We start from the raw sequence: 14,568 nt of genomic DNA, 5'->3' as shown, positions 1-14,568 counted from the left end.
CTGGCTCCAGCTTCATCTTGATCGTTTCATTGGTAAAACAAAAAAATGGTTAAATTGTATAATTAAATCATTGTACTGATGACTCAGGATTAAAGCAGGGTACAAATATAAACCTGTTATATCAGCACTGAGATTATGTAAACATGTAAAACAGAAAATTATTTTAAAATATAAATAGCCAGCTTTACTTTTTGTAGCAAAAGTAGCTAAAACTAAAAATATGGAGTGACTTTTTACAGCTGTATTTTAATCACTGAACCAAACATTTCTGCAATAATTTTTTTGGTAGGCAATATTTAGAGAAAATTAAATGTGTTTATTGTAAAACACTTGAATCATCTCATTGTAGTTTAAACTACATTTGTTTACCTTTTTCCTTCCCAGATGGGATTTTATATGAATCTTTTGAGTCATGAGAATCAAACATGCAGGATTTGTAGAAAACGCAGTAAAGAAAGGTTTTCCCCCCCAGAAAATGAGATAAACTTAAAGTAGAGGTACTTTTTATTTTCAAATTGAACCTGAAGTCTTTGCATTGGAGATGGACTCGTTTAACACAACCAGAAACCCAAGCATGATGAAGGCCATGGATGTCAAACTTGATGCTAAAACAGAAAAAAAACTGCTTTGCAGCCAGAGTCGGAGCTTCACTTTCTGTCCTGCCGTTTCGTTTTCAACATGAGCGCTGGCCCAAAAGGAAAACAAAAAAATACTGCAAAAAAGAAAGTTAAAAACTGTATTTGGTGACCAAATGGCAATAGATTCCCCACAGTTTTAGTGGTGCTGCGGGCCACAGTGTGGACAGGACGAGGATCCGTTCAGACATGATGTAGAGTAACGCTCCAGCAGTCTGCGTTTGGGGGCTTTTTGGGGAGCAGCAGTCAATTACACAGCAGATGATGTTCCAGGTAGTTACTGTGAACACAAACAGAAAGTTAAGAGTTATTTCTGTTGCTATGGAGTCGATTGTTAAAGGGGCGGCACTATGCGCTTGTGCTATAAAATGGCACCATGATAACTTCAGTTGTTCAATACTAACTCGTTATATTAACTTTCAAGGAGTTTTTTTTTCTACTCTACTTTTACTTGAGTAAAATTGAGTCTCTACTCACTGAATGAAAAGTAAACAAGTTTTAACCAAAAATTCACCAGACACAGACCTGCAGTTTTTATTAAAGTTTTATAAGTTCTTTAACTGAAAGAAATTGATTAGGAAAAAATCTTCTTTTGTCTTTTTACCTATCTTTTGTTACTTATCATTTTCGTCCTTAAAAAAGTTTGTATTTTGGTCTGAAAAAGTTTTTAAATATAAAATGATTGATAAATTGATCAGCACTTGAGTAGACTATTTACCAAATACCTTTTTGCTCTTTCTTGAGTAATTTCTGGCTACTTTTTACTTGAGTAGAAATATGTTGAAGTAGTACTACTCTTACTTAAGTACTTTGCCAAATTCTATGTCAAATAAGACTTAAAAGTAATTTAACTCCTTGAATTGTCTTTAAAAACTTCTCTCTCAAGAAATGTCGTCGTTTTAGTGCAACGTTTTCACCAACACTGCACTGAGAAGTAGCTTGTATGCGTTTGCTAATTATTGCTGGCTAGTCTGAAGGAGCCGAGCGAGGCAGCTTTGGACAGCTGAATGGTTGCCATGGAGATCAAAGGATTTCTCAAAGCAACATATAACATGATGTAAAGCTCAAACATTTTACATGGTGCTGCCCCTTTAAATGAGTTTTCATCATCATACGAAGTACGTACACATTTCTCAACCAGCAGGCCGTCTTTGAAGAAAAGCATGTACGGCGTGACGCCGTCCTCACGGTAGTCCAGCAGGCCCACCATGCCCTCCGGGTTCATGGACTCCCCTGTGAAAAACTGAAGAGAAAATGCGCATCAGGAAAACCCAAGTTTCTGCAAACAAAGAGACAAAACAAGTCGTTTCGTCAACCTGGAGCTACCTGATAGTTCTTGATGTTGCCGAGGATCCTCTTGACTTCTGGCTGGACCTCAGCCATGAAGCTCTCCACTCTGTCAGGGTTGGTCTCCTGCAGCTTGGCCTTCACCCTGCACACACAAACACCATCAACAACCTACAAATAGAGTTTTCAGGCCTCAAAGGTGGAGAGAAGATGAGGAAAAACATACAAAATGAGAAAGAAAAAAAAATCTTATTACATTTTTCATCATAATTTTTATTTTTCTGTCTTAATTTATAAAAAGCAAGTTAAAATAATTTATTTAAATGTTATTTCTGATGTTTATTTTCTGATTGGCTGCCAGTCAAATTCATCAAGCTGCTTTGCTCCTAAAACTCGCATAACTAGCAAGAAATAGAAACGTTTCTGCAACAAGGGGGAAAAAAAACAAAAACAAAAACCAATGAAGCGTCCAGCAGCCCCACTGTGGAGGCAAAAAAACATAACTGATGCGATTCAAATATTTCAAATGTTTTTTAGAATCATAAGGGGGATTTTGTTTAAAAGTTGTATTAGTTGGTAATAAAGTCATAATTTATTATATGATAATAAAATATTCCACTGCAGAACTCATGGCCATCTAAAGGCAGAAGGTATGAGGTTAGCGTTTATGGTAAATTAATAATTATGAAATACTTGAGAAAATATTGTAAAGTTCAGAGCCTTTTCTGAGGGTTTTATAAAGGCGGTCTCCAGACTGACATCGATGCTCTTTGTGGAACAAGGAAAAGAAAAGTCTGGGACTTTTTGCTCTAAACCACGTGTGTCAAACTTGAGGCCCGGGGGCCAAATCTGGCCCGCCACAGCTTTTTATACGACCTTCAGATGCCAAATTTCACCAATCAGTTCCTCCAGTTGTTGGTGATTCCTTGATTCATGCAAAATCTGCAGATGGCAAAAATTTTTCCTGCTGAGTTTATTACAAATTTCTTTGCAAAAATAGTCTAAAACATTGGACTTGAGGGATACAGACTCTGACCTGCAGGTGGCAGTATTTCTTACTTTTACTCCACCGCTGCCTCAGCTCAGCCTTATTAGATTTCCAGTTAGTCTGTAGTCAATGTGGCAGGTACCAAAAATCTCACATTCATAGATAAGTGCAAATATTGCAGAATTCCTTATAAATATTTCTAAATTAGTTATTTTGATCACAAAAAATAATCAGAAATAATCATGGAATCCTGGATGTTCTACAACATTTAATTTGAGGAAGAACTTATCGAATACTCAGGTGTTTATTAATATTTTAACAGCTTCTTAATGGGTTTTATTTTACACATTCTTCCACAACCGGCCCTTTAAGAACACCGATGAAGCCCAGAGTGGAAATGAGTTCAACAGTCCTGCTCTAAACCAACATTTTATTCTCATTTCAAGTGATTCACAAACAACTCACGTCTTGACGTATTCCTTGATGTAGGCCATGTACTGCTTCTTGTCGAAGCCGGTCTCCTGCAGCTTGTGGTTGAGGACGATGTCGACGCCGGAGACGGTGGCCGAATCGTTGCCTTCGCACGCCTCCTCAGCAGAGGCGTTGGCTGAAATCAAAGCGTCGTCAAACCCTTCTGTCCTGGTCACCGTCTGGGAGGAAGACAAACGGCGGCTGCATCATTTTTACAGATTACGCCGCTTCTTGGTGGCTGAAATTTGGGTTTGGGTTGTCACCATCTCCAGATCTTGTTTGAATTCAGATTGACTCTACGACTTTGAGAGCCAGGCTACAATTTTTTTTATTTTATTTTTTATCCTTAATTATGAGAATAAAGTCATAATATTATAACAATAAAGTGGAAATAATGTGAGAATAAAGCGATTATTACCAGAATTAAGTCATAAAATTCTAAGAATTAAGTAATTTTATGAGAACTTCAACATGAAAACTAATAAAAAATGTAAAATAGGAATGCTGAGCATCTTGTGAAGTTATACTTTGGTATCAGCTTATACAGACAGGGAATCATTTCATCTTTTAACACATTAGCATCAAATCAGCAGGACTTTGAAATGATTCTGCAAACTATTAAATCTATTTAGAAGAACAAACCAAGAACTGAGCTGCTTACATCAAACTTTAATGACTAAATAAACTTGACATTTTTATGGTAAAATTACGTCTTTATTCTGTGAATATTTTGGTAATATTCCTGTAATCAACAATTCTCATACAGCTCAGATACAATGAATGAAATATATAAATATTCATCTGCAACTTCTCTTTTGTTGTTTTTAAAAAGCATTAAAAAGGATGAGAAACAAGAGACTGTCTCACGTTGCGTTAGTTTCCAGACTCCTACACCGTTCACTAGAGCCGCCACTCAATTAGAGATTCACCAATAAGAAAATTTGGGCCCATATTGATAGATATTAATGCTGCTGTGCTGAAGCCAAAAATCAGATTAATCGATTATTCAAACAGTCGTCAACTAATTGAGTAATTGTTAACTGGAGTATACAGACTCTGAAACAGACTGTATGCTAAAAATAACAGCAGTAATTAATGCAAAACTGCAGAAAATATGACATTTAAGATGAAAACCTCCCTCATCTGTAAATATGTTCCACCCAAAACTCCTCAAGTGTCAGTTTTAACTTCACCCGGTTTAAACTGAGAAAAAACTATCTCCCTTTAGGTATCCAATTAATAACTAGTTAATAAAAAATAAATAAATTACACTGTGTTATTATTCAGTAAAGCAGAAAAGATTGAGCTTTTCACTTGTTGATGAAGTATTTCTAGCTGCAGATGCATCTTTTGCTACAAATAATCAAATTTGTAAAAGGTAAAAGGAATGATACTTCATTACATTTTAGGCAATACAATGTTTATTTTCTTATTTAAAAAGGGATTTCAAATCTTTATCGGATTAAAATAATTTTTACATTTCCTCACAGTTTGATTACTTTGTTAAAGTGATCACACTACCTGCACCTAAAAAAGATAAAAACAAAAACATCTGTTTTGCTCATCATTTCAACACAGATATAAGAGACTAACATCAGCCAATGTGGATGTAAATAAACGAAGCATCACTGACAGCTTCAGTTTCGACCTGAGCTCTTCTCTGTTTTTAGCGTCTGCGTTATGTTTGGTGTAAAGTGCAAAAAGAGTGAATCAATAAAAATGTCCCAACAGTTAACAGGTGAGGAGTGTTTGCATTTTTAAACAATTTAAAGAATAGAAGGACAATCTCAATTTGCAGAATTTCTTCAAATATAACTGGACAACTTCAAAACTAAGTAAAAATGCTCGTATTTTTATTCAAGATGGTCATACACCTAAAGCCGCATACCAGCCCCGTTGCTAGTAAAGACTTTAAATGCGCATTGGGTCAGAGCTGTAGAACTGGTTTCAGACTGCAGAGGAGCAGAAAGTCTCACCCCACCCCAAACACTACTGCGAAAAGTAAAATCCCAATAAATGTGGGCCAAACACGGAAAACACACCAATAAAGTGATTTTTTTCATAACCGCAGCAGTTATCTGCTGCTAATAGCGAGTTAAAATCAGTTTCAATTGTTATAAGTAGTCAATTAGATTACATTCTGAACTCACCTTTCCTTCAACTTCATAGAAGATTCCGCTATCAGTTTCTTTTACTTTGAAGGTATCTGAAAACATCTCATCATCTGTTGGAAGAAACGGGGAGGAAAAAGAGAGGAAACTTAAAACAAAGCCAACAGCTGGGCGCGCCGTCCGACAAAAGGGAAAGACGCTCCCTGCTTGTGAAATAAATTTATTACGCGACCTAAGTCATACTTTGTAGCGCACCCCCAATGTAAAAGTCATAAAATCTTCCGATGGCTAACAGCAGTAGCAGCGACTTGCGGCAGAAAGGCCACATCATTCACTGAAACTAACCCCAATTACAACATCCAGAGCAGCCGCTCCGCTAAAACTTAGCCACCCAACTGCTTCCGATACCGTTTTATACACTTGTAACTTTATAATATTGCTTACAGAGGTGTAGTTAAAGCTATAATATAAATCTTACGAGCCAAAAAGGGTGGGTGATCCTATGATTCACCAGTGATTTTTTTCTTCCTCGTTGCCGCTAACTTCTCAATTGATACACACGAGTTAGCCGGCTAGTTGAGCTAACTCAAAACCACACACTGGAAACTAAATTAAACTCCTAACGGCCGCAACAGCGACTAACAACGTACAAAACATCTTCGACGGCGGCCACTTACTGCTGATGATGCACTTGTAGATGATCATTTTGCGGCTTGGGTGTTAAAATCTTCAGAGACAGAGAGCAGGCCAACCGCTCCTACAGCACGGCAGAGGAAAAAGAGCGATCAGGCCGCGAGCCGCTGCATTTACATCCTGCTGATGTCACCGTGACTCAACCGCGGCTCCGCGCTCTACCGCCACCCGGCAGTGGTGGCCGACAGTGGTACGACAACGGTGTTTCCCCGAGTACCGAAAAAACCGCACCGATATGATTTTAAATGTCCAAATCTTACATTTAAAAATTCAAAGGTCCAACACAGAACGGTTAACTTAAGGAAAAGCAGTAGGGCCACTAAAAAAAGCATTCTGACTTTTTTTTTTCTCTCAGACTAACAACATCCAGGGGAACTGCTCTAAGACAATATAAACAACCAACGGGTTTTGACGCCATTTTATGTATTTTTACAAGTACATACACATTTTTAAAATTGCAACTAAAAGTGTAGTTAAAGCCCTTACCCCAAAACAGTGGGAAATTTCGAAGTTTGGAAATGTAAAATTTCCAAGTTCCAAAACAAAAGGTGAACATTCTGGTTAAAAAAAAAAAAAAGTTCAAGTGAGCATCACTTAATTCTCATCAACTTGTTATTTGTACTCATCTTAAACAAGTGGCAGAAACTTTTGGATAAAGAAAACAAATATAGTAATTCTTTATAAGTTAATCTATTTAAATTGAGTCCATGCAACAACTAAAATAAAATAAATAGTGAATTATTTGAAAGTGGTGAGGATTTCGGGTGGTAAAAGTTTAACATTTTAACAAACCCAGACACTACGCCATTTCTGCTGAAGCAAACGGAAAATGAGACCATGAATCTTTAATGTATGTAGTAAATATATTGCTGCTGTTGTAGGCAGAAAAAAAAGAAATGTTGCTGAGAATAATATTTTAGATGAGTTTAAGAATATTTTGTACCATGGAAAAGTCTTGACCAAATAGATTATTCGCATTTAACTTTTAATGTCAAGATTTACTATTTAGTTTATGTATAACTAAATGCATTTTAAAAAACACATTTAAAAACAAAATTGTTCAAGTTATTTTAGGATTGCAATACTTAAATCACACAATGTAATTTTACTTGTCTTTTATATGTTGCAGTAATTGAGGAAATTGGTTTGTATAAATTGAAGTAAATACAGTCTATTTTTCTGCTTAGCCAGCAATTTTCCAGTTAGTTCCCCAGTCTGAACTTGTGAACAGTGTCTTGATTCAGTCAAATCTTCTATCCTGTATCTCCTGAACTCTGATATTCTACTACATCCACTCTGTGAATGTTTTGCTTGCTGGTCTTCATCATGCTTTGAATGCAGTATCTGGTTTCTCTTACTTTAACCTGCCCAACTTGCACCTCATGTTAGCCTTTTTGATACCCGCCCTGTGAGGCGGTGCTTCACAATACCCCTCCTGGTTGTTTCAGAAGATGAGAAGACATGGTGACTGAGTTTTAGACACCAGTAGCCAGCTCATGCAGCTTTTACTAGATGGCAGTCCTAAAAGTACATACCTTTAAAATATGAATAAATACATAATATTCCATAATTCTTTGATCCAGCAGTGATAGAAGTTTAGTAATAATGCAAATCTTTCATCACATTTGCCCCACATTCCCTCCTAATTCAGGGATTGTGGTTTCTTAATTTCAGTGTTTATGCTACTGGACGAGAAACAGAGTTAAAATTGTCTTTTGTTCCTCACAGCACCTGTGCAGATCGATCACTGTGCGGTTTGAAGAGTTGGGTAGGAACTGTGTTTGCAGCCCCGGCCCTCATAATGAAGAACGGCTCTAGGAGCCGGTTCCCGTGGTTCAATTCAAAGAACCGACTCTAACAGCCCAAACATTCAGGACCGACCCATCAGCTAGATTCAGCAACCTATCTGTTTTTATTACGGATACGATAGTTTATAAAAACAGACATAGTATAAAACATATTTACTGAGATTACATTATAGAGTTCCAATTATAGCAGCATATTTTATGTTTCAGGTCAGTGTTGCTTCATAGACTGTCAGCTCCATCAGTATCAACCTCCAGGTAAAACAGCCGGTGTTGTTGCACAGGTGAGAGATCTCCTGCTGCATGTTTCATTGGTAATCGTTCTGCACTGATTGCTGGAGAACTCAGACTTCAATCATAGTAGCAGGCAGAAATGAGGAACCTTTACTGGGGTCAGCAAAATGGAAGACACGGCGTGTCTGATCTCTCAAATATCAAATATCTCTACAAAAGGAAGAAAGGAGACCAACAGATTATTCAACCAGCTTTAGCTCTGTAGAGCAAATAATAATAATAATAATAATACAAAAGACTTTGAGGCATTTTTTTTTAATCACATCACAAAAGAGAAAACTTTTGTCTAGATTAGTTCTGGAGAGCCGGTACCTCAGGCCAAACGGATCTAAAGAGAGACAGCAGACAGAAGCAGCACAAAACCAAGAGTAAAAAAAAAGACAAAAAGAAACAGATAATATTTCTGTGGGGACTTAATGGACCAAGAACTGATTGATGGATGTAAGCTCCCGCTGATCTCGATCATCGCTGAGTGTTTGTGCTGCCGAGCCTCTTGAGGGGTTTAAAGAAAGGCCAACAGGAAAACATCTGAACGCGAAAATGAATGTACAGAATCACAGAGGAGGACAAAAAAGTCCCAATACAAACAGATAGCCAGCAGCGACGCTACATATTAAAACAAAGATTTAAAGGAGAAAAGTTTCATTTTTCTTTGCAACTTTCAGGTTTGTAAAAGTGTGAGTGTGTGAAAACTTTTGAAAGGTTTTATGTTTCATTGGACACAATGAAACAAATCTGGAAATCTAAATTCACACATTTTATGTAAATATTGCCAAAAAAACGTCTCTCCATAAACTGCTTGTATAACAACATAGACAGTGTAACCAACGGTAACACATTCCAAAGATGAAGGAAAACTCTGTGATGTCACAACTAGAGTCATGCTTGTGATGTCATCAGCTCTCTATCTATGTAACAAACTTCTACCTTCTTGTCATTGCTTGCTGCACTACTGAGGAGTTCAGACGCACGCAAAGCGCTTTTACAGTGAGATTGTTAGCAGACTGATTTGAACAAGTATTATTTTGTCCAAACATGGCACATCAAAGCCAAAATTGTTCCATCAGTGATTTAGCCAAAGGACGTCAGTATGGGTGGGTAGGGAACAGACCTCCTCCCTTTGATTTCCACATAGAGATACAACGACTTGCCTCTCTTTTAAAAATGGAGAAAGCAAAATTATTTGACCAGAGCCAAAAGCTGGACGACACCCAAACAAAACTGGAGGAAACAAAAGCTGAGGTAGAGAGGCAGAGAGCTCTTAAGGAGATGTTCCTCAGCAGGAACATCGAGTTGAAGGAACAACTACAGGCAATGTGCAACAATCCAGAGACTCTCAGCCCAGCTGTTATCGATTCTGAGGTGGACAGCGAAACAAAACTGCAGCTGCAAAAGGACTTACACACAGTGAAGGTAGATCATATTGCCACAGAGCGAGCGTTCATGTCAAGGATTGAGGAATTAAAAGACAAAAACAGTGCACTCCAACAAGAGCTGGACGACATGAAGGCTAAATACGAGGAGCTTCAGTCCAAATCTGAAGCAGACATTAGTGAGAGGAAACGTCAGGCTGACAAGATCATACAGAACCAAAATTTAATAGAGAAAATGTCCAAGGAGATCAGCAGCTTCAAGGAAACCGAGAAATACCTGTTGAGAGAACTGGAACAGATTAATGGTTCATACCTAGAACTAAACTCGAGGTATGAAGCAGAAGTGACTCATATGACAGAAGCTAATTTGGAAAAAACCAAGCATGATCTCATTGAGCTCATCAAGGCACTCAGAGCAGAGAAGGACAACCTCAATCAGAGAAAGGCAGAAGAGATCTCTTTCCTGCAATGGCAATCAACGAAGGCAATGAAACATCTGCAATCTGTTCTGGAATTCGCAACAGTGACTTACCAAGAACTAAAAGCCAGATATGAAGGAAAGGTTTTGACTCTAATACAGCAGTTAGGAACAATTAAGCAGCATGTACATAAAGAGGTTAAAACTTATTCAGAGCAAATGATGAGTGACCTGAAGATTATCACCGAGCTTAAAGCTGAGAAAGACAGTCTCCTAAAACAACTGACTGCTTTTCAACAACTTCACTCCGGCTGTGAGCTTAACTCACAGCAGGAAAACACGACAACTGATCATCAACTCAAACACGAATTAGGACCTGAGAGACAAAAAGAACCAAACGAGAAAGACACTACCGCGGAAAACAAGGTTTCTGACACTGCGTCCATGGATCAGGACCGTCTGACAGAGGAAACCCTGTCAGAAAACATTGATGTTCCTGATGCCTCTCCCAACCAGGTAAATGACTTTATGGAAAACATGCAGAGTAACATGGAATCCATGGATGTGACGGACCGCTCTGTGGAAAATCTGTCACAGGAACCAGTGGGGGCAGTCGCCAAGGAAAAATCATTGTTTAAGAAGATACGACACTGTTTGGGGCTCCGAAAACCACAAATGTTCAAGAAGAAAAGCAAGAAAGCCTCTGAATAAAGCGATTAGGAAAAAATGTAATTTCTGAACCGTTTGCAAAACCCCAAAATATATTTCTTATTTTAGATCCCCCCCAAAAAAATGACCGTGGGTTTTTCTCCGGGTGCTCCGGTTCCCCACAGATTTCCAAACCATATAAATTATTGTTATTGACCAATGTAAATTGTCCTCAAAAAAGGTAGTATTGATTTCTGGAAAATTTAATTTGCAAACGGTTCCGATTGGAGAAACATTTGTGGTGAGAAAAGCAAGAAAACCTCTAAAACAAGCAACTAGTTAAAGAGTCCAGGTCAGTCCTGAACCATTTTCAAAACCCCAAATTACATCTTACATTTTAGACTAAAAAACAAAAAAGGACAACACGGTGATGCAGTGGTTAGTGCTGCATCTTCACAGAAAAGCGTTCTTCATTCTCAACCAGGCGCCTCTTTCTGTGGGAGTTTGTCTGGTCTCCTCGTGTTAGTGTGGGGTTTTCTCCGGGTGCTCCGGTTCCCCCCAGGATTTCAAAAATGATATAAATTGGGGTTATTGACTATAATGTACATTGTCCTCAAAAAGGTATTAATTTCTAGAAAACTGAATTTGCAAATGGTTCAGATTAGAGAAACATAGTGAGAGTTGCTCTCCACAGGTTGCTCTCCACAGGTTGCTCTCCACAGGTTGCTCTCCACAGGTTGCCCTCCACAGGTTGCTCTCTACAGGTTGCTCTCCACAGGTTGCTCTTTCCCACCAGTTTCTAGATGCAGTCAAGGTTTTTTAATGGGATCCGTTTTAGTGGCCTTAGCATCTCGTCTCTGCTTCTTGCAGATGTGATGAGGTCCTATTGGCTTCATCAGCTGTGGGCAAATAATCTTTGTCGTAGGCCTAACAAGGCGAATGCCTGAACTGGAAAAGGAGGGGCCCTTGCTGTTGCTGTTGAGCCATGTTGCATTGCTTCATAGCTAGTTGTTGCCAGGAATAAACCCAGTCCTGTTTTTTTTATTTGCAAAAGTTGTTCTCACTGTTGCTTTTGATATATTTTAAAGAAATGTTTATTGTCACAATAGAAGGAGCAAAGAGTCGGGGAGGAGACAACAGACCAGAGGCCAGCAGCAGGACCATGATGTAGGATCTTCTCTTACCTGAGAATAATTTGCTTAAGACGAGCAAATTATTACAGACACACAATTACTTATCTTAGAGATACGTAATAATTTGCTTATTATCTTAGAGATAATTTAATTATCTCTAAGATAATAAGCAAATTATTACTTATTACAGATAATAATAAGCAAATTATTACTTATCTTAGAGATACGTAATAATTTGCATATTAATAATGATTATCTTAATTAATAAGATAATTATTACTTATCTTAGAGATATGTAATAATTTGCTTATTATCTTAGAGATAATTCACTTATCTCTAAGATAAGCAAATTATAACTTATCTTAAATATCAGAGATAATTTGCTTATGCCCTAATTTCCACACGACTCACACAAACACAACCCTAATGCTCTTCATGTAAGAGGAGCACAAAATCAACACAATGCTTATGAGCCACACAAATGTGGACACGTTGTGTGTCTGACCCACACAAACACAAAGACGCACAATGCGACACAGGCACACACATATATTCCTACATAGCTTATTTCTTACAAATGAAGTCAATCATGAAAATAGTAAAATAAACCCCAGCTCGTAGATATGAACGCTCCTCTTGCCGGTGCTCAGATTCTGTGTCTGTGACACCCAGAGGAGGTGAAATGATCCCATATGCCCCATTTATATTTTATTTGTAAATATTTCTGACAAAATGTAACTGTTGTTGCACCAATTATTAAAGTAGTTTAATTTTTAGCTTCACCGCACAGTCACATTTAGATATAGAAAAGTCCATATTGGAATATTGGAATATTCCAATGTTAGCTATTGGAACAGTTAGCAGGCCATGACGGCAACACTGTCTTTAGACGACTGCTTGATACTGGATATTACGACATTTAATTTCTATTTACATTGAACTGAATTGTTGATTTGCTGATGCATATTGGATCATTACATATTTGACCAATTCTGACATGTAGCAAGTGGTTAGTGGTTAAAAAATTCAAGCTTATGATTTTTTTACTAAGTGTCCAGATGAAAAGCTAACTGGGACTTAATGGCCAACATGGGAACTGGTACTTTTCCCCACAATTTTAAGGAATTACTAGTGATGTCACGTGATGTGCCGAGGCTCCGAGGCGTGTGTCGAGTAATGGAGGGGGCGTTTCCGTAAAGCGCGTATCGAGGCTTGCTTCATTTAGGGGAGGAGCCGAAAACGATGACGTCCGAAGCCTCGCTGCCCGGCTGTACCACGTGACTGCTTCGGGAAGTGGCTCAGAGTTTGGCGCGGGGTTTGACAGCTTTAGAAACCCCACAGGCTCCATTCAAAATGTGGGTTGTTGTAGGCGAGTTGCGGTCAGTTGAGAGAGTGGAGAAAGAGGAGGATTTCCCCAATGTGGGAACATTTCGATTTGATAAGCCCTAACAAGGTAAGGTGAGCTGAACATTTGCAGATGCATTAGGTTTGCTTATGAGGAACTGTATTTTTCACTGTTTCTTATTTTCTGTAAAGGTGAGGTGTTTATTGTGCTCCAAGGAGTTGGGGTACAATAATAACACCTCATCCATGCTAAGGCACTACTGTGCCTTGCATGAGAATAGGAAGGAAACTGGAGCTTCACCCAGCCAAGGTATTTCATTACTATATTACAAACACACTATCACAATCTTTGCATGCTGATGTTTGCTTGTTGTGCAAATAAAGACAGGTAACAGACACTGTATTTATTCCCTTTTAACCAGCCACCAGAAAACAAGAGCTGGATGAAGCTCTAGTCTCCATGATAGTGAAGGATACCCAGCCTTTCACTATTGTGGATGACGTTGGATTCAGGACATTTGTGTCTAAGCTGGATCCCAATTATGTTCTCCCTACAAGGCAGGTATGATCCGTCCTGGTCCAGGTGAAAAATCTGGACTCAAGAAGAAACTTGACCAGCGAAAGCGAAGAGCGTTTATCGTTATTGTATCGATCCTGATGGTGCTGCTGCTGCGATGTGCTATGACTATAGTTTGGTTTGCCATGCCCCTGTCTGACTCAAACCGTTACTGCTTAGTCTTGGCGTGGACCATGTTTCTCATGCTGCCCGGGAGTCTGATGCTTCCTCTGCTGTTTCTGCACAAAGCAGTGAAACGTCACAAAAATGCCAAATAAGGGCAGGATTTTCAAGACGGACTCCAGAAAAACTAAATTACAAAGAATGGTTGGACTAAATAAAAGATTTTAGATTGTTAATATTTAACAAAATAGTTTATTTAGAGATTTAGTGGATAACTATATGAAGATGCAAATTACTTTGGATTAGAAACTTATTTCTCAGATTCTCTAGATTTAAGCTAAAAGTGTTGTAACTTTTACTTCATCATTTTATTTTGCATTGCTTTGTTTTATGCTTTTTAAATAAATGTAAATGATTTGACAGACCTGTTCATAAGCGTTGAATGATATGACTTAATTGGGAAGAAAATCACACAATTTATTTAGTATTGTATAAGTGTCGGCTATGAAGCTAGAATTATGTTCTGGTGTCGATAAATGTTGGCTAAAATTACGTTTGACAAAACAGTTAAGGGTTGCACTTAAACAATAAACACTTAATCCACTGCTCTTATTTATATGATAAAAGTTTCAACATCTACAGATAATCCATGCATTCTTTGTGAGAGACGATACATTTTATATATAAAA

General features: G+C 38.0%; 1 protein-coding gene across 1 annotated transcript; it reads right to left on the bottom strand.

Annotated features, from left to right (window-relative positions):
- Positions 1-486: 486 nt before the first annotated feature.
- Positions 487-6,281, bottom strand: tpt1 (tumor protein, translationally-controlled 1). The gene is made up of 6 exons (XM_005807666.3): positions 6,170-6,281; positions 5,532-5,605; positions 3,376-3,560; positions 1,962-2,067; positions 1,762-1,878; positions 487-915 (listed from the first exon to the last, which is right to left on the bottom strand). The coding sequence occupies exons 1-6, from the start codon at positions 6,195-6,197 to the stop codon at positions 913-915; spliced, it is 513 nt and encodes a 170-aa protein (XP_005807723.1). The 5' UTR covers positions 6,198-6,281; the 3' UTR covers positions 487-912.
- Positions 6,282-14,568: the final 8,287 nt, after the last annotated feature.

The sequence above is a fragment of the Xiphophorus maculatus genome, chromosome 7 (assembly GCF_002775205.1).
Source record: "Xiphophorus maculatus strain JP 163 A chromosome 7, X_maculatus-5.0-male, whole genome shotgun sequence".
Classification (NCBI taxonomy): domain Eukaryota; kingdom Metazoa; phylum Chordata; class Actinopteri; order Cyprinodontiformes; family Poeciliidae; genus Xiphophorus; species Xiphophorus maculatus.
This window is presented reverse-complemented; position numbering and strand designations above follow the sequence as displayed.